The sequence below is a fragment of the Ranitomeya imitator genome, chromosome 8 (genome assembly GCF_032444005.1).
Source record: "Ranitomeya imitator isolate aRanImi1 chromosome 8, aRanImi1.pri, whole genome shotgun sequence".
NCBI lineage: Eukaryota > Metazoa > Chordata > Amphibia > Anura > Dendrobatidae > Ranitomeya > Ranitomeya imitator.
This window is the reverse complement of record NC_091289.1, coordinates 185,429,750-185,448,874: the sequence shown is the minus strand read 5'-3', so window position 1 is coordinate 185,448,874 and position 19,125 is coordinate 185,429,750. Positions and strand designations below refer to the sequence as shown.

General features: G+C 47.6%; 1 protein-coding gene and 1 long non-coding RNA gene across 2 annotated transcripts; one reads left to right on the top strand and one right to left on the bottom strand.

Moving 5' to 3' along the window:
- Nucleotides 1–4,361: 4,361 nt before the first annotated feature.
- On the bottom strand, nucleotides 4,362–8,421 carry LOC138648404 (uncharacterized). The gene is made up of 2 exons (XR_011315100.1): nucleotides 8,138–8,421; nucleotides 4,362–5,921 (listed from the first exon to the last, which is right to left on the bottom strand). It is a non-coding gene; the product is annotated as an uncharacterized lncRNA (long non-coding RNA).
- A 200-nt stretch (nucleotides 8,422–8,621) lies between these two features.
- JUN (Jun proto-oncogene, AP-1 transcription factor subunit) lies at nucleotides 8,622–11,784 on the top strand. The gene is made up of 2 exons (XM_069738115.1): nucleotides 8,622–8,675; nucleotides 10,154–11,784. The coding sequence occupies exon 2, from the start codon at nucleotides 10,221–10,223 to the stop codon at nucleotides 11,163–11,165; it is 945 nt and encodes a 314-aa protein (XP_069594216.1). The 5' UTR covers nucleotides 8,622–8,675; nucleotides 10,154–10,220; the 3' UTR covers nucleotides 11,166–11,784.
- The last annotated feature ends 7,341 nt before the right edge of the window (nucleotides 11,785–19,125 follow it).

Here is a 19,125-nt window from a genome sequence, read left to right as displayed (position 1 = left end):
CGGAAACTGGAGAACCCAGAGGAAACCCACGCAAACACGGGGAGAACATATAAACTCCTTGCAGATGTTGTCCAAGGTGGGATTTGAACCCAAGACCCCAGCGCTGCAGGCTGCTGTGCTAACTACTGAGCCACCGTGCTGTCCATTATGACAAGGAGTTTGCAGCCTGGAAGCCCCCTCTCTCTCTGTGGACAATCGTTGCAAAGAGCAATTTTCATTCCGTGCAACGCTGTAGGTGCAGCTGCTAAACCTTATTTAGAGAAAGGGTGCAAAGGTGGGCATGTCATAGAGGTCTCCCAACAGATGTAGATCGAATGAGAAAACTGGAAAAAAACTTGAGTTTCGGATGATGTATAATCATTGCTAGATTCGAATAGAACAGTATTTGGAATTGAGAGTCCTCAGTGGTTGATACTTTTAATGGCTAACTGAAAAGATGGTAACAAATTGCAGCTTTCGAAACTACTCCGGTCCCTTCATCAGGCAAAGACTAATGCAAAATCTAGGTTTCTATCTACTGGCTAACATGATAAAAATATGTCTTTCCTAGATTCGAATACTCCTCTATAAGAGGCATTGTGAGATGATACAGATGCTACGATATCGTGACCGCCTAGCCATGTCCCTTTTTTGCACCGTACATTACACGCGAGCCCCTCGCCCATCATTGTCCACGAGTGAGCAGCCACAATAACATTTCCCAGCAGTGAGCAGCCTTCCGACAACACAAAGCAGCAGCGGGACGATCTGCTATAAGCACCGAGCAAGAGCCGAATCACTTCTGATAAATCGCAGCCACTTACCAACAGCAGACAATCAATAATTGTAATTATTTAAGGGGTCCGAGTGCCCTACTGGTAATATATGGCAAGTACAGAGCTCTGAGTATTCCTGGTAGGTCGTCTGCACCGTGAGAAACGTCTTCAGAATTGTACTTGGAGCATTCGGAATTGTTTTAAAGGATTTCAGTTATGCAGATCTATTAACTTTTGTGTTATAATAAATCGATCGAGCAAGAACAATTGTTTCCCAGCTCTCCCCAATGTTTAGAACGGTCTTGAGAACCTAGGTTCCATCTTTCCAAGGTGTGATGCTTCGGTGCATGTGTTGTGTGACTCGCGAGGACTCCGTTCTGTAATTATGGATCAGTTGTATTACGAGAATCTCCCTGAGCGGAGATCAGTGTCCGCCGGTCGTCAGCGTTCCGGTCTGTACCGCCGCTGCGAGGAATACATCGTACTGTATATAATTAATGCTGCTGAAAGCTGGCGGCTCATTCATCACTATCTGTGGACGAGGCATACTTCACCATGTATACAACCGTTCCCATAAGTACTCAAGTACCAAGTGATTCAGATGGCTGACACCGAGGTGGACGATTACCGAGACCTGGCCCCCCGCGGCTTTATGGTTCCATACAATCGCATAAAGATCCAGGGCACAATGCAAAATCTGCAACACCGGTCCCCAACGACTATGTGACATTTTATGATGCTCGAGTCTCAAATGATAAAAAATGATGTCTTTTTGCTGCGTTTTTCATCTCGATTTATCATATTTGAGTGCCAAGTTTCAATATATTATTTGATGGGATAGGATCCTACTACTTCGCAATGCCCAGAAGTCCCATGTGATACAGAAGGGTCTACCTTTCTTCTCCTGTATCAAGGCAGATTTTTCCACCAAACAGCAGACTAAAAAAATAACACCTCACAAGACCTGCCATACATCGAAACACGACACAAGACCCACCATACGCCGGGAGCACCCCACAAAACTCGTCATACGCCCCACAAGAACTGTCATACGCTGGGAACACCCTACAAGACCCACTGTGTGCTGGGAACACCCCACAAGACCCAGCATGCGCCAGAAACACCCCACAAGTCCTGCTGCATGCTGGGAACACCCCACAAGAGCTGCCGTATGCCGGGAACACCCCACAAGTCCTGTCATACGCTGCAAACATCCCACAAGACCCACCGTATGCCGGGAACACCCCACAAGTCCTGCCATATGCTGGGAACACCCCACAAGACTTACTGTATGCTGGGAACATCCCACAAGAGCTGCTGTATGCCGGGAACACCCCACAAGTCCTGCCGTATGCTGGGAACACCCCACAAGACCTGTCATACGCTGGGAACACCCCACAAGACCCACTGTATGCTGGGAACACCCCTCAAGACCTGCCGTATGCTGGGAACACCCCTCAAGAGCTGCCGTATGCTGCGAACACCCCACAAGACCCACTGTATGCCGGGAAAACCCCACAAGACCCACTGTATGCTGGGAACACCCCTCAAGAGCTGCCGTATGCTGGGAACACCCCACAAGACCCACTGTATGCCGGGAACACCCCACAAGTCCTGCCATATGCTGGGAACACCCCACAAGTGCTGCCATATGCTGGCAACACCCCTCAAGAGCTGCCGTATGCTGGGAACACCCCACAAGAGCCACTGTATGCCGGGAACACCCCACAAGTCCTGCCATATGCTGGGAACACACCACAAGTGCTGCCGTATGCTGGGAACACCCCACAAGTGCTGCCGTATGCTGGGAACACCCCACAAGACCTGTCATATGCTGCAAACATCCCACAAGACCCGCCGTATGCCGGGAACACCCCACAAGACCCGCCGTATGCTGGGAACACCCCACAAGTGCTGCCGTATGCTGGGAACACCCCACAAGTGTTGCCGTATGCTGGGAACACCCCACAAGACCTGTCATACGCTGCAAACATCCCACAAGACCCGCCGTATGCCGGGAACACCCCACAAGACCCGCTGTATGCTGGGAACACCCCACAAGTCCTGCCGTATGCCGGGAACACCCCACAAGACCTGTCATACGCTGCAAATATCCCACAAGACCCGCCGAATGCTGGGAACACCCCACAAAACCCACTGTATGCTGGTAAAACCCCACAAATCCTGCAATATGCCAAGAAAACCCGCCATTTTGTGCCTGCAACCATCCTCAAGACCTGCCGTGTGCCAGCAAAAAGAACCCACAAGACCTGCCGTGTTCCGGCACAAACCCCTCACATCATTGCACTTGCCATTGTTCTCTTTGCAACACATCATCTTCAAGAACTGACTGTTCCCCGGGCTGCCTGATCAACGCCGGCCCTCATAGGCGCCATTGTCACCACATACAGTTATTGACATCTCCTGCCAGTGGTTTTAATGTTGTTGATCGTTGCATATAAACTGGGGATGTTTATTTTTGTTGACCCTTAAATTCTGATGCACATTTTTCAGAAAATAACGAAAAAAAATTTCTATGACTCTCCGGCTGCAGATAAGGAGCTTCCCCGGGTTTGGACACTGTCTGAATCACTTGTTTGTTGCTTCTTGAAGCTAAACTCCAACCCTTCTCCTCCTCCCCCAGCTTCCGCTGCACTTTCCTCCTTCCTCCTGCTCGCTGGCTTCTTTGCTGTCCATTCTTTCAGTAACAGAGCTGGTGCTTGACCCAAATGTCAAGCGTGGGGGTGGCGTGGCTTACTGACATTTTATTAAGTGGGGTTACACCAGCATACAGACCCTTTGAGATGTCAAGCAGTTACACTGTGTCACAGATTAGCTCATGGGCTGCCAGACTAACTCCCAACCACCTCCCCTTGTGTTCTTGTGAGGGAATTGCTTTACCAGCAATTTTACTATTTAAGGCCGATTAAAAAAAAGGCTATAATATGGAGCAAACATAAGCGCTCAACCAATCATTAATCATGAGACATAGATTAGAAAATTGCCCTATGAGCAGTTATCTAACAAGCATTAGCGCACCAAAAGGATCTGAAAAATTTTTTCTGGGAGTCAAAAAAGTTTGTTGTTTTTTTAAATCTAGCTGCAACTGCAAACAAAAAAAGCCTTGTGCCGAAATCTCCCAGAAAAATATCTACATTGAAGAGTACAGAAACTTGGATGTTGCCTCTGATTTGCATAGGGATCAAGATTCCCCATCACTAGGTGGCGCCGCCATGTGGTAGACCGCGTATAACACCCTGGACAGAGGTCCTAACAAGGACCCCCTTATGACAGCGCTGCTCATCCAGAAAGGTCTGCTCCGCCAGAATCCAAAGTTCAGCGCCTCCACGTGACAATCTGATGTGTTCTAAAGGTTGTTGGAGGCGCAGCCTCGCCTGGCACCGAGAAATGATCCGTATGAGCTCATTTATGGGCTTGTGCTGCTTCTCAGCCTCCGTGCACAGCAATCGGAAAAGCTGATAGGTCGACCAATTCGGAAAATGGTTAAAAAAAAAAAAAAAACTCCAATCACGGCCCCGATGATCCAAAACCCCTGGCACACAGCAGGGGATTAGCCGCCTATCGAAATAAAGACAAGCCAAAAAATAAATTAAAATAATAACGATTTATTTATTGCCAACGCATTCCGCAGCTTTTTACAATTCCGACAATAAAGACATTACAAAGTAACACAACTTTCTGGAATTCCCCTCTAACATAAAATCCCCTCTCAAATGGTTAGAAACGCATCTAACTGTGTGAACGTGGCCCTACGGGGTCAGCGGGGCCCCTCTGTGCTTCTGATTGGCCGGGGAGTCTACCATCACTGCCCATAGCGGTGGTCCCCAACCTGTGACTGTCCAGTCCTTGTGAAACTACTTCTCCCAGAAATCTCGCATCCTGACGTCAGGACATGCTGAGAGTTGTAGTTTTCGCAACAGGTTGGGGGCTACGGACCCATCGTGGCCGACTCCTTTCATGCCACGGTTCAGAAGCCTGCCAGGACATGCTGAGAGTTGTAGTTTCACAGTTGGGATTTCTGGTCAAAATCCCATAGGATTCCCAAAGTGAATCCTATTCTGGGAAAGTCTTTCCTAAATTAGGATCCGATTCTAATCTCGTAAATGCTTTTCCAGCAATGGGTTAATTGGGCGCTGGACTTAAAGAGGACCTGACGAGCCCTGGAGCGGGCCCCAGAAGGGAGGAGCTGGTGGGACCCGCACACAATATATGGTCATTCTTTGCCTGCCTCACAGGACTGGGCACAATAGCCGTCAGTCACAGCCCGGCGGTCCACACCCCTGGAATGTCATCTCCGCAGCTCCCGCCTATTAACGCCTTAAGGAGCCCAGAAGGGATATACTGAATATAGGGGAAATAACGCACCAAGATAAACCCATCACTGGCCAGTGTGGGACCACAAGTCACAGCATGCCCCTATAAATGCAGCCGCTTCTAGATTACTTCTCAATGAAGATGGGTCTGATCAGCGGGGGTCTGGCTGCTGGGACCCCCAGTATTTGGGGGGAAAAAAAAAAAAGAATAGTCACTCTACAGAAATGATCAGCTCTGGCTGTTGTGGGACTATAAGTCACAGCACGTCTGCAGTGTCAGAAATGTTACATTGTATGGATACAACTTCCCTCCTCATCTTCATCACAATGTGTCAGGAGATTCCTCCATCTCTGTAACTTTCTTTGTTTTCCACTTGTGTGTTTCTACAGAAAGCAGGGGAGAGCACAGAGGGGTTTCCTCTCTAACTTAACCCCTTCGTGTCTCCGCGGGGAATGCTTTAACCCTATGCGGTCATCCCCTAGGTCAGCCATACTCAGCCTATGGCTTTGAAGCCGCCGGAATACTACAAGTCCCAGCATGCCCGGTCATCCACAGTCTCGAGGTCTTCGCATTATTCTGCCCACTGCCCGGATCCTGGCACCATCCTCACCGTGATTCAGTCACCCTGTTGTCAGACTCCACTTGCCGGCTGTGCCCACGCCTCCATATTCTCCTCCGCGTGCATCTCCTCCCACAGCGCTGGGATCGCCGGTCCACGCCTCCTCTTCAATGTTTACTGCTCCGAGCCCAAATCCAGGAGCAGGAGTCAGGACGCCCCATCTGACGGCGCAGGAGCCCGGCGGCATCAGCCCCAGCTGCACTGGACCAAGTCTGCGGAAGAAACCACTGGTTACTGTTATCAGAGACCCCCATATCCAGGAGAGACCCCATACTCTAAGGGGGCAACAGAGACCCTTGTCCTAAGGACAGCTGGGAGCCCCATATCCAGGAGACCCCATACTCTTAAGGGGGCAACAGAGACCCTTGTCCTAAGGACAGCTGGGACCCCCATATCCAGGAGAGACCCCATACTCTTAAGGGGGCAACAGAGACCCTTGTCCTAAGGACAGCTGGGACCCCTATATCCAGGAGAGACCCTTGTCCTATGGACAGCTGGGACCCCTATATCCAGGGGGAGACCCCATACTCTAAGGGGGCAACAGAGACCCTTGTCCTAAGGACAGATGGGACCCCTATATCCAGGGGTGGGGGGGAAGAGACCCCTATATCCAGGGGTGGGGAGCAGAGACCCCTATATCCAGGGGTGGGGGGGCAGAGACCCCTATATCCAGGGGTGGGGGGGGGCAGAGACCCCTATATTCAGGGGTGGGGCCAAGAGACCCCTATATTCAGGGGTGGGGGGCAGAAACCCCTATATCCAGGGGTGGAGGCAGAGACCCCTATATCCAGGGGGAAGTAGAGACCCCTATATTCAGGGGTGGGGGCCAGAGACCCCTATATTCAGGGGTGGGGGGCAGAGACCCCTATATCCAGGGTGGAGTAGAGACCCCTATATTCAGGGGTGGGGGCCAGAGACCCCTATATTCAGGGTTGGGGGGGCAGAGACCCCTATATCCAGGGGGGAGTAGAGACCTCTATATCCAGGGGTGGGGAGTAGAGACCCCTATATCCAGGGTTGGGGAGTAGAGACCCCTATATCGGCGGGGTGCAGAGACCCCTATATCCAGGGGTGGAGGCACATACCCCTATATTTAGGGGTGTGAGCCAGAGACCTCTATATTCAGGGGTGGGGGGCAGAGACCCTTATATCCAGGGGTGGGGGGCAGAGACCACTATATCCAGCGATGGAGGGCAGAGACCACTATTTCCAGGGGTGGGGAGTAGAGAACCCTATATCCAGGGTTGGAGAGTAGAGACCCCTATATCGGCGGGGTGCAGAGACCCCTATATCCAGGGGTGGAGGCACATACCCCTATATTCAGGGGTGTGAGCCAGAGACCTCTATATTCAGGGGTGGGGGGCAGAGACCCTTATATCCAGGGGTGGGGGGCAGAGACCACTATATCCAGCGATGGAGGGCAGAGACCACTATATCCAGGGGTGGGGAGTAGAGAACCCTATATCCGGGGGGGGTGTAGACACCCCTATATCCAGGGTTGGGGAGCAGAGACCCCCTATATCCGGGGGGTGTAGACCCCTATATCCAAGGGTGAGTAGTGACCCCTATATCCAGGGGGGAGGGACCTTATATGCACGAGGGGGTCAGGAACCCTGTAGCCTAAGTGGGTCAGGGACCCCTAAGTCCAGGGGGTAGGGGAGGAAACCTCTAAATCCAGGGGGAGGGGGTAGATAACCTTATATACAGTGTGTGGGGTGGCAGGGGCCCCTATATACAGGTGGGTCAGGGACCCCTAAGTCCAGGGGGTGGGGGAGGAAACCTCTAAATCCAGGGGGAGGGGGTAGATAACCTTATATACAGTGTGTGGGGTGGCAGGGGCCCCTATATACAGGTGGGTCAGGGACCCCTAAGTCCAGGGGGTGGGGGAGGAAACCTCTAAATCCAGGGGGAGGGGGTAGATAACCTTATATACAGTGTGTGGGGTGGCAGGGGCCCCTATATACAGGTGGGTCAGGGACCCCTAAGTCCAGGGGGTGGGGGAGGAAACCTCTAAATCCAGGGGGAGGGGGTAGATAACCTTATATACAGTGTGTGGGGTGGCAGGGGCCCCTATATACAGGTGGGTCAGGGACCCCTATATACACTAGGGGGCATGAACCCCTATGTCCAAGGGGGGTGGGGAAGGAGACCCCTAAATCCAGGGGGAGGGGGCATGTAGCCTTATATAGTGTGGGGGGTGGCAGGGCCCCTATATCCAGGGTGAGGGCGTGATCCCCTATATCTAGAGGAATGGGGGCATGAACCCCCATATCCAACATAGGTCCCATCGGACAACGACCTGAACTACAACTCCCAGTATTCTCCTGCCCCACAGGAGTTTGGGTGAAGCTGCTGCAGAAGCTCTTGCGCCGCTCCACTGTCAGATGCAGGCGCACAGGTCGGAGTTTGGGCGGGAGCTGTCACTCACACAGGAGGTTCTGCAGCAGCTGCATTCTGCGTTGTCAATCTGCTGAACTACGAGTCCAAGACTAAGTCCAGAAACTTTGCACCTGCCGTCACCGCCTCGCTAATCAGTCACTGAAGGAGGAGAGCTCTGCAGTCCCTGTCAGGAGGTTCTGCAGCGGCTGCGCCCTCGGTGTCTGGAGCGGCCAGTCACATCCAGGCAGGTGGCGGGAACAAACATCAAACCGCGTCCCGGACAGCGACACCTCCGACTGCACGACGTCAGCCCACAATGCACCGCGGCGGGTGACCAGCATTACCTCATCCCGTCATCCTCTGCGAGAGTTAGAATCTTCTAGGGCGGTCACCATAGCGACCAGGGTTCATTTGCACCCTTAGCCCCGCCCCCCATACTCCTCAGCCAATGGCAGGCCGCCGGGGTGACATCATGTCTATTTTTAGTGGGTGACTGCCCGCAGATAAGAGTTAGCTGCACGCTGCCCGGGCTCAGAGTGTGAGAGAGCGGCTCAGCCCGGGACACGGCCAGCGGCAGCAGCCTGCAAGTAAGAGCGGGGACTCTGCGCACTGGGACGGGCAGGGTGGCGGGGGAGGACGGCCGGGGGGACAACTCGCACAACTTTCCCAAACTCCGAAGTTCTCAGAAGTCTCCAGAAGTTCTGCAGAGGGGGAGAGGCGCCCGGGACGGGAGCAGGACGGGCGGGGAGAGCAGGGACTGAGCCTCCTGGGGGGCAGGCAGAAGAAGGAAAGTATTAGGGGGCTGCTAAGGGGAGGGAATGGGGGAGAAAAGTGTGTGACGGCCCCATAGCGAGCAGGGTGAGGGGTGCAGGCGAGTCATGGAGGGGTGCAGTGCAGAAGTTATGGGGTGCAGCAGATCTGGAAGGAACGAGCAACACATGGTGGAGGAGATCACTATAGGGGTGGGCTATAGGGGTAATGGGGGCGCTGCAGACCTGTACTAGGATATTAGAGGGTCCAGAGCGAATGTATAAGATGCAGGGGGTGTTAGAGGGTTTATTGCAGAATAATAACTAATATTCTGGAAGTAGTGGAGTAACCCTATAAGTGCTGGAGAGTTTATATGGAAGTGCTGCAGAAGTAGTGTTAGGAGTGCAATGCAGAAGTTTTGGGGGGGGTGTGTATATATATATATATATATATATATATATATATATATATATATATATATACGACAGATCAGCTGTAACTGCTGGAGATTGTTGTAGGGGTAGAAGATTCAGGAGATCAGGATCTATACTGCTTGTTAGGGGTTTAGTGCAGCATGTAGCTCCCCTATAGTCACTGATGACTCCTCACTATGGTCAGGCTCCATGTTATAGGGGTTTAGTGCAGCATATAGCTCCCCTATAGTCACTGATGACTCCTCACTATGGTCAGGCTCCATGTTATAGGGGTTTAGTGCAGCATGTAGCTCCCCTATAGTCACTGATGACTCCTCACTATGGTCAGGCTCCATGTTATAGGGGTTTAGTGCAGCATATAGCTCCCCTATAGTCCCTGATGACTCCTCACTATGGTCAGGCTCCATGTTATAGGGGTTTAGTGCAGCATATAGCTCCCCTATAGTCACTGATGACGCCTCACTATGGTCAGGCTCCATGTTATAGGGGTTTAGTGCAGCATGTAGCTCCCCTATAGTCACTGATGACTCCTCACTATGGTCAGGCTTCATGTTATAGGGGTTTAGTGCAGCATATAGCTCCCCTATAATCACTGATGACTCCTCACTATGGTCAGGCTCCATGTTATAGGGGTTTAGTGCAGCATATAGCTCCCCTATAATCACTGATGACCCCTCACTATGGTCAGGCTCCATGTTATAGGGGTTTAGTGCAGCATATAACTCCCCTATAAGCACCGATGACCCCTCACTATGGTCAGGCTCCATGTTATAAGGGTTTAGTGCAGCATGTAGCTCCCCTATAGTCACTGATGACCCCTCACTATGGCTCGGGCTCCAGGACGTCCCACTAATAACCTGTTTGCTTTGCTCTTCTTGCAGGACGTATTTCTAGACCCCAGTGACTGCTGCACCACGCGTTTCTCCCAGCGGTTCGGGTCCGTTGTGTATGACTGCGAGGATGGAACCTACTTTTTATGACGATGCACTGAGCGCTGCCTTCAGTCAGCCCGAGCCGGCCGGCTATGGATACAACCCCAAGGTGCTGAAGCAGAGCATGACTCTGAACCTGTCTGACCCGTCCAGCGCCATCAAGCCTCACCTGAGGAACAAGGCGGCGGACATCCTCACCTCGCCAGACGTCGGTCTCCTCAAGCTGGCCTCCCCGGAACTGGAGAGGCTCATTATTCAGTCCAGCAATGGGATGATCACTACCACCCCGACTCCTACCCAGTTCCTCTGCCCTAAAAATGTCACAGATGAGCAGGAAGGATTTGCGGAGGGGTTTGTCAGGGCACTGGCAGAACTTCATAACCAGAACCACTTGCCCAATGTCACCTCTGCGCCCCAAGCCCCCGCCAGCACTGGACTGACCCCCGTCTCCTCCATAGCAGGCAGCAATGGATACAGTAACCCCTTGCACAACGAGCCCCCTGTCTATGCCAACCTGAATAACTTCAACCCCACTACCATCAGCACGCCCCCTGCCTTCAGCAGCCCCGCAATGGGCTTCTCCTCTCAGCATCACACCAGCCCGCCCATCCCCGTCCAGCACCCGAGGCTGCAGGCTCTGAAAGAAGAGCCCCAGACTGTGCCCGAAATGCCCGGCGAAACCCCTCCTCTCTCCCCCATCGACATGGAGTCTCAGGAGAGGATAAAAGCCGAGCGGAAGCGGATGAGAAACCGGATCGCAGCCTCCAAGTGCAGGAAGAGGAAGCTGGAGCGCATCGCCAGGCTGGAAGACAAAGTCAAAAACTTAAAGTCTCAGAACTCTGAACTGGCGTCCACTGCCAACATGCTGCGGGAGCAGGTCGCCCAGCTGAAGCAGAAAGTGATGAACCACGTGAACAGCGGCTGCCAGCTCATGTTAACGCAGCAGCTGCAGACATTCTGAGCGCAGCGAGCGGCCGGAAAAGCCAGGAAAGCGCGTCCGCAGAGAGGAGAGGAAGCAATTTCAGGTTGAAACTCCTGATTGGAGGAGAAAACACAAATAGGCGTCCGTGATCTGACTGTTGAGCACGCGTGCGCGAGTGGGGTCTGCCCGGCCTTCCGTTGGAGCAAGAGGTGGTAGGGCAGAGCGCAGGATCAATTCTACAGCACCAAGCCTGTGTGTAACATTGAGACCTGCATGGACCCTTTACGTTTTCATGATCGTACAGTATTAAGGATAACCTGCTTATTACGGACTACAACTTCTGTAATTCTCAGAGGGGGCGGGCGGGGGGCAGTGGTCTGATCACTTTTACTTTTTTTTTTTTTTTTAAATATATATGACAATTTCTGCTTGTCTTTGACCCAATTCTATATTATATATATATATAAATGTGTACATAACTGTTTTTTATATATTATATAATGCTGACAGAGCATCAGTCCGTGACAGCTTCAAGCTCTTTGTAAGTTATTTATGTCCTTATTTTGGGTTCCTGAAAAAAACCCATCATGGTCTGTACATAAGATAATTTTTGAACTCTTTTGAGTTTAACCTTTGTAATAAAGTTATAATTTTTCTATGTTTTTTTTTTTTTTTCCGTTCCAGAGGACAATTCCATGTATTCTATTTAAGAAAGTTTTTAAAAGATTTGGAAAAATTTTAGATTTTTTTTTTTTAATTTATATTGAGTTTTTTTTTTTTTTTTTTACATTGCAATAAAAGTGCATGTCAAAAGTATTTCATGTCTTGCTTGCCTTTCATGCAGTAGAAATGTATATTTGCCTATTTGCAAACTGGGAGGAGGGCTTTGAATCTAAAAATGATGTTGTTTATACATGCTTAGTAAATCGATGGATTCTACCTTTTTTGTTTTGATTTTTAAGCTTACAATAGATGTACCGTAATATATATATATATATATATATATATACATATATATATATACATACAGGTCCTTCTCAAAAAATTAGCATATAGTGTTAAATTTCATTATTTACCATAATGTAATGATTACAATTAAACTTTCATATATTATAGATTCATTATCCACCAACTGAAATTTGTCAGGTCTTTTATTGTTAATACTGATAATTTTGGCATACAACTCCTGATGACCCAAAAAACCTGTCTCAATAAATTAGCATATTTCACCCATCCAAGCAAATAAAAGTGTTTTTTAATAACAAACAAAAAACCAACAAATAATAATGTTCAGTTATGCACTCAATACTTGGTCGGGAATCCTTTGGCAGAAATGACTGCTTCAATGCGGCGTGGCATGGAGGCAATCAGCCTGTGACACTGCTGAGATGTTATGGAGGCCCAGGATGCTTCAATAGCGGCCTTAAGCTCATCCAGAGTGTTGGGTCTTGCGTCTCTCAACTTTCTCTTCACAATATCCCACAGATTCTCTATGGGGTTCAGGTCAGGAGAGTTGGCAGGCCAATTGAGCACAGTAATACCATGGTCAGTAAACCATTTACCAGTGGTTTTGGCACTGTGAGCAGGTGCCAGGTCGTGCTGAAAAATGAAATCTTCATCTCCATAAAGCATTTCAGCCGATGGAAGCATGAAGTGCTCCAAAATCTCCTGATAGCTAGCTGCATTGACCCTGCCCTTGATGAAACACAGTGGACCAACACCAGCAGCTGACATGGCACCCCACACCATCACTGACTGTGGGTACTTGACACTGGACTTCAGGCATTTTGGCATTTCCTTCTCCCCAGTCTTCCTCCAGACTCTGGCACCTTGATTTCCGAATGACATGCAAAATTTGCTTTCATCAGAAAAAAGTACTTGGGACCACTTAGCAACAGTCCAGTGCTGCTTCTCTGTAGCTCAAAAGTGGCTTTACCTGGGGAATGCGGCACCTGTAGCCCATTTCCTGCACACGCCTGTGCACGGTGGCTCTGGATGTTTCCACACCAGACTCAGTCCACTGCTTCCTCAGGTTCCCCAAGGTCTGGAATCGGTCCTTCTCCACAATCTTCCTCAGGGTCCGGTCTCCTCTTCTCGTTGTACAGCGTTTTCTGCCACATTGTTTCCTTCCAACAGACTTACCATTGAGGTGCCTTGATACAGCACTCTGGGAACAGCCTATTTGTTGAGAAATTTCTTTCTGGGTCTTACCCTCTTGCTTGAGGGTGTCAATGATGGCCTTCTTGACATCTGTCAGGTCGCTAGTCTTACCCTGGATGGGGGTTTTGAGTAATGAACCAGGCAGGGAGTTTATAAAAGCCTCAGGTATCTTTTGCATGTGTTTAGAGTTAATTAGTTGATTCAGAAGATTAGGGTAATAGGTCGTTTAGAGAACCTTTTCTTGATATGCTAATTTATTGAGACAGGTTTTTTGGGTTATCAGGAGTTGTATGCCAAAATCATCAGTATTAAAACAATAAAAGACCTGACAAATTTCAGTTGGTGGATAATGAATCTATAATATATGAAAGTTTAATTGTAATCATTACATTATGGTAAATAATGAAATTTAACACTATATGCTAATTTTTTGAGAAGGACCTGTATATATATATTTTCCTTTTGCAAAAAAAATCTCAAATTACAATTAAGCCTATATATGGGTAGCCTTTTTTTTTGTGCAGACATAAAAAAAATGTAAATTTTTAAGTCCCTTAAGACTTAAAATTTAGTACGGTAGTTTTTAAGTCTACCTTAAAAAATAAAAAAAAATCCCTGAAATTTGTGCAGTTTATTTAGGCATTATAATTGACTCATGTTTAGTAAAGAATGAAAAGAAAAAAAGTTAAATATTACACTGTCCCTTTAAGGTAAGTTCTGAAACTTTATGCACACACATGGCTTAACACCAGGAAAAAGGAACCGGACACAAATTACTCCACGTACCAAGTCACTCGAACCCTGTTGTCCAATTAGAAAGTAAAAATCTTGGGAAATTTCTTGCCTTAATGGACTTTCAATCATGATGGATTTCGACATTTGCTTTCTGTGTGTCTCACGTGACCACAGCATAACAAACTCTTAAAGGGCCACGCACCCCAAAGAAATCTTCTGTAATGAGATCCATAAATCATAAGATGCATTTTTTTTTAAGTTAATTTTCGTTTTTTCTAACACCCAAGCATATAATCTTTTAATATGTTTTTTTTATATCATATCCAAAGAGATATTCCAAGCTTAAAAATAACAGCTCTCCAGATGTCATCAGTTTAATCCATTTTATTTTTTTCTGGTTGTTTAAGGACCCATTGACTTCCATTGGTGAATTTGGTCTATGATTCAGATTAAAGTCGCACATGTCTCAGTAATTTTTTTTTCTCTTTTAAGACATTCTATTCACAAAAAGATGCCGATGTGTGACCGCCCCCATAGACTGTAAGGCTATGTTCACTGTGGATTTTTCCGCAGCAGAATTCCAAAATCCGCAGTGAAAACCCGTCACGGTTTTTACTGCGGATTTATCGCGGTTTTTACTGCGGTTTCTTCTGCGGATTTTCATCTGCAGTTTTCTATTGGAGCAGGTGAAAATCCGCAGAAAAGAAGTGACATGCTGCGGAATGTAATCCGCAGCGTTTCCGCGCGGTTTTTTTCCGCAGCATGTGCACTGCGTTTTTTGTTTCCCATAGGTTTACATTGTATTGTAAACTCATGGGAAACTGCTGCGGATCCGCAGCAAAATCCGCAAAGTGTGAATATAGCCTAAGGGGTATGAGTGCTATCGGTGAAAAACGGACGTCTGATTGAGGCTGCGAGCAAAACAGACGGTCGTAAAGAGAAAATGTGACGTGAATGGCAATCGGCAGCCCTTACTCTTGCACAATTGTCACTCAGCGTTAACATGTATAGGTCCAGTGTTGGAAATGTGGGATGTTTGGGCAAAAAAAATATTCCCTTAAAAAAAAAATATGTGCTTGTATAAATTGTAAAAAAAAAAAAAAAATTACTAAAATAATGACATTTTCTCATTAGCATCTTCACTGTCATGGCGGAGATATTTGTTGAGGGGATATGGCGGTAAGAATAGCGTATTGTGCAGCATTAATCCTGCCGTAAAAAAAGGGACAGACTGGTCTCACAGCTCATTGGGATTACATCTGTATCGTGGAGGACACAAATTACAGGTCCGATAAGCCCTAAATGAGCTGTTGCACGACAGGAAAGATTAAACATGGCGTCTCTACGAACAATAGAGTTTTTTTGCCTGTTGTAACCAATCAGATCGCTGCTTTTATTTCCTAACATGCTGTGGAGAAGTAAAAGCTGAAATCTTGTTGGGCCTGGTTTTTCCTAATCTGCTCTGGAAAGTCAAATCTGATTGGTTGCTACGGACTCTCAGGTCCAATCAGAGAACAGGTTTCATTTTTATACAGCAAGTTTGAAAATAAGAGCGGCAATCTGATTGGTTGCTACGGGTAACGTGTCCATTTTTGTAGTTGAGGCCTACTTTACCTCCAGACATATGAAGCTTTTAGTAAAAGTTCTTTGATTGTGTTTCTGCCTGCCCGCAGAGCAGGTGGGGCCGTGCAGCGGTTTTCTCTCAGTGATCTTTTTCCTCTCGTCTAATGTTGCAGCTGTCTATCCACCATCTCCCCTTGGACGTTCCTTTGATACCCAAAACTCATCATCTCTGGCGTGGAATTAATATTTTATCTCTTTCTGCACATCCCCACACTTAACCTCTCACATTACAGCATTATCTCCGCAGAAATCCATCTGCCCGCACCCTGAGGCGTGGGGGAGGAGGTGTCCTCCATTTTTAGTAAATCACTCATTGACTCGCCTTATGTCGTTTTTTTTTTTATAACCCACAGTTCAGACACAGTTTCCATATTTTTCTGGTAAAAATTGAACTCATCCAATGTACGCAATGGTACAACAAGATGTTGGGGGGCGCACAGGGCTGGCTGCCGTAGGCAACAAATTCTATGGTGGCGTAAAATGTTGTCGCTGTGTGGCCAACGATCCAGGAGGCTGAATGCGACTGCTTTGTTATCTCAGTCATTACCACTAGTTCTATGCAGAGTGCAGCAGTCGAGATGCGCTTGTGATCAATACCTGTGCTCTGCATAGGCAGCAACCAAGGCTGAGCCGCTAATGAATGTAGACAGCATGGAATCGTGCAGTGCAGTGTACCGCAGATCTCTACTTCGACTCGCTGGGAGAGATCTCACAGAGTATTAAAGGACTAACACCATCATGGATCTTATGTTTTTACATATTTTTTAGCCCTAACTATAGACATAGCCAGGGTTAGAGCTAGGGTTAGGGTAATAAAACAGTTTAATTAAAAACAATTTTAAACTTGAATAAATGGAAACTACCAAAAAGTTGGTGGGTTTACAAAAACTAGAAATGGCAGCTGCCAATTGAGGCAAAATATTTAGTTCACAATTTTTGTTTTTATGGGAATGACCACTGTTATGGAGGATCTGTGGATGACGCACTGTTATGGGGATCTGTGGATGACACTGTTATGGGGATCCGTGGATGACGCACTGTTATGGGGGATCTGTGGATGATGCACTGTTATGGGGATCCGTGGATGACGCACTGTTATGGGGATCTGTGGATGACACTGTTATGGGGATCTGTGGATGACGCACTGTTATGGGGATCTGTGGATGATGCACTGTTATGGGGATCCGTGGATGACGCACTGTTATGGGGATCTGTGGATGACACTGTTATGGGGATCCGTGGATGACGCACTGTTATGGGGATCTGTGGATGATGCACTGTTATGGAGGATCTGTGGATGACGCACTGTTATGGGGATCTGTGGATGACGCACTGTTATGGGGGATCTGTGGATGATGCACTGTTATGGGGGATCTCTGGATGACACACTTATGGAGCATCTGTGGATGTTGCACTGTTATGGAGGATCTGTGGATGATGCACTATTATGGGGGATCTGTGGATGACACACTTATGGGGGATCTGTGGATGACGCATTGTTATGGGGATCTGTGGGTGACACACTTGTGGGGATCTGTGGGTGACACTTATGGAGGATCTGTGGATGACGCATTGTAATGGAGGATCTGTGGATGATGTATTGTTATGGGGGATCTGTGGATGATGTATTGTTATGGGGGATCTGTGGATGATGCACTGTTGTGGGGGATCTGTGGATTCCATTATTTATTTTTACATAGGTTTCTGTAGTGAAATTCTTTATCCCGAGCCAAAGGAAGTGCCATAAAGAGAGCTGATCGCATCATAGATATACATCTGGGAACTGCTATTTAAGCAATTCCCCCATATGTTGTAGTACAGGGAATTTTCACTACTTCCGGAAATGATATGCAGCAAAATAAACCTCTGCCTTTGAAGCTCTTCCCGCTTTTGTCCCGTGAACTTTTTAACTTATGATTTGTATTTTTTATTTAATAATCCGCGGGAATCTCGTCCCACTTTGCTTTGAAAACTGCAATGTTGACGGTGTTGGGAGGAGACGAGGGTTTCCCGTGTCAGCCGGTTGCTGGGTGGGTCTATCGCCAGGTCCAATAACACACAGTGCTGATGTCACCGTCCCCGGACGCGCGGCCGCCTCTGACCATACATGGGCCACACAGGGTGCGGGGAATGGGTGTGACGGGTCACAACTTGCTCCAACAAGCTCCGTGTTTACCTGACCTTGCTCATTCTCTGCGCTGATTGCACGTTTGGCGCTGAACCATTTACTTTGGCAGTTTGAAGTTGAAAATGTACTTTGGTCTCATCACATCCAAAGCAAATTGGTTGTTTTTTTTTTCCTGCAGTGTTTGCTGTGCCATCAAGAGATATGGAATTTATTTATAGATTTTGCAAATCAGAGTTTTGCTAATCACTGATCGCTGTGAGTCATCTGCTGCGGAGCCGAGCGCACAGCAAAATTCCTTTAATCTGGCATCCAATAAATTCCAGCAAGCTTAATACTCCAGCAGAGAAAGGCATGATCTTTTTTTCATGTCCCAAGATCAGAACCGCTGAAGTCCTACCATTTTGGAGATGATCTGACCCATTATTTTAGACATCATAATTTAACCCTTGACAAGGTGACTTAGCTCTTTAGTCTTGTCCATTTTCCTGCTTCTAAGGCTGTTTTTAGTATTTGACATCAGTATTTGTAAGCCAAAACCTGGAGCAGGTGATAGCACAGAAGTGGTGCACATATTTCTATTATACTTTTCCTATGATTGTTCCTCTCCTGGTTTTGGCTTAGAAATACTGATGTCAAATACTGACCAAATACTGAACCTGGACTTATACATCAACTTCATACTTCACACCTGTATATACCTGCAATACTGCTAGTGACCTGTGGACAGGTGTGGCGCTGCTTTTTAAAAAGAGCAGCTATGTTTTCCTCCTTCTGAAATACAGGAGAACTGACCCCAGAATCTAATTGATTCTCACCTTGTTTTCTGCGGGTCAGTGGGGGATGCTGTTTTTTGGATGATGAGGGTCTTCTATATATGACATTTCACATCTCAAATTCCAGCTGATACAGGTGCTTCTCACAAAATTAGAATATCATCAAAAAGGTTATTTATTTCAGTTTTCAATAAAAAAAGCTAAACTGATATATTCTATAGAGTCATTACAAACAGAGTGATCTATTTCACGTGTATATGCCTGTTAATGTTGATGATTATGGCTTACAGACAATGAAAACACAAAAGTTATTAGCTCAGTAATGTAGAATACTTTATAACACCAGCTTGAAAAATTATTTTAAAATCCGAAATGTTGGCCTACTGAAATGCAAGTTCAGTAACTGCACTCAGTACTTGGTCGGGGCTCCTTTTGCATCAATTACTGCACCAATGCATCGTGGCATGGAGGTGATCAGCCTGTGGCACTGCTGAGGGGTTATGGAAGCCCAGGTTGCTTTGATAGCAGCCTTCAGCTTGTCTGCATTGTTAGGTCTGGTGTCTATCATCTTCCTCTTGTC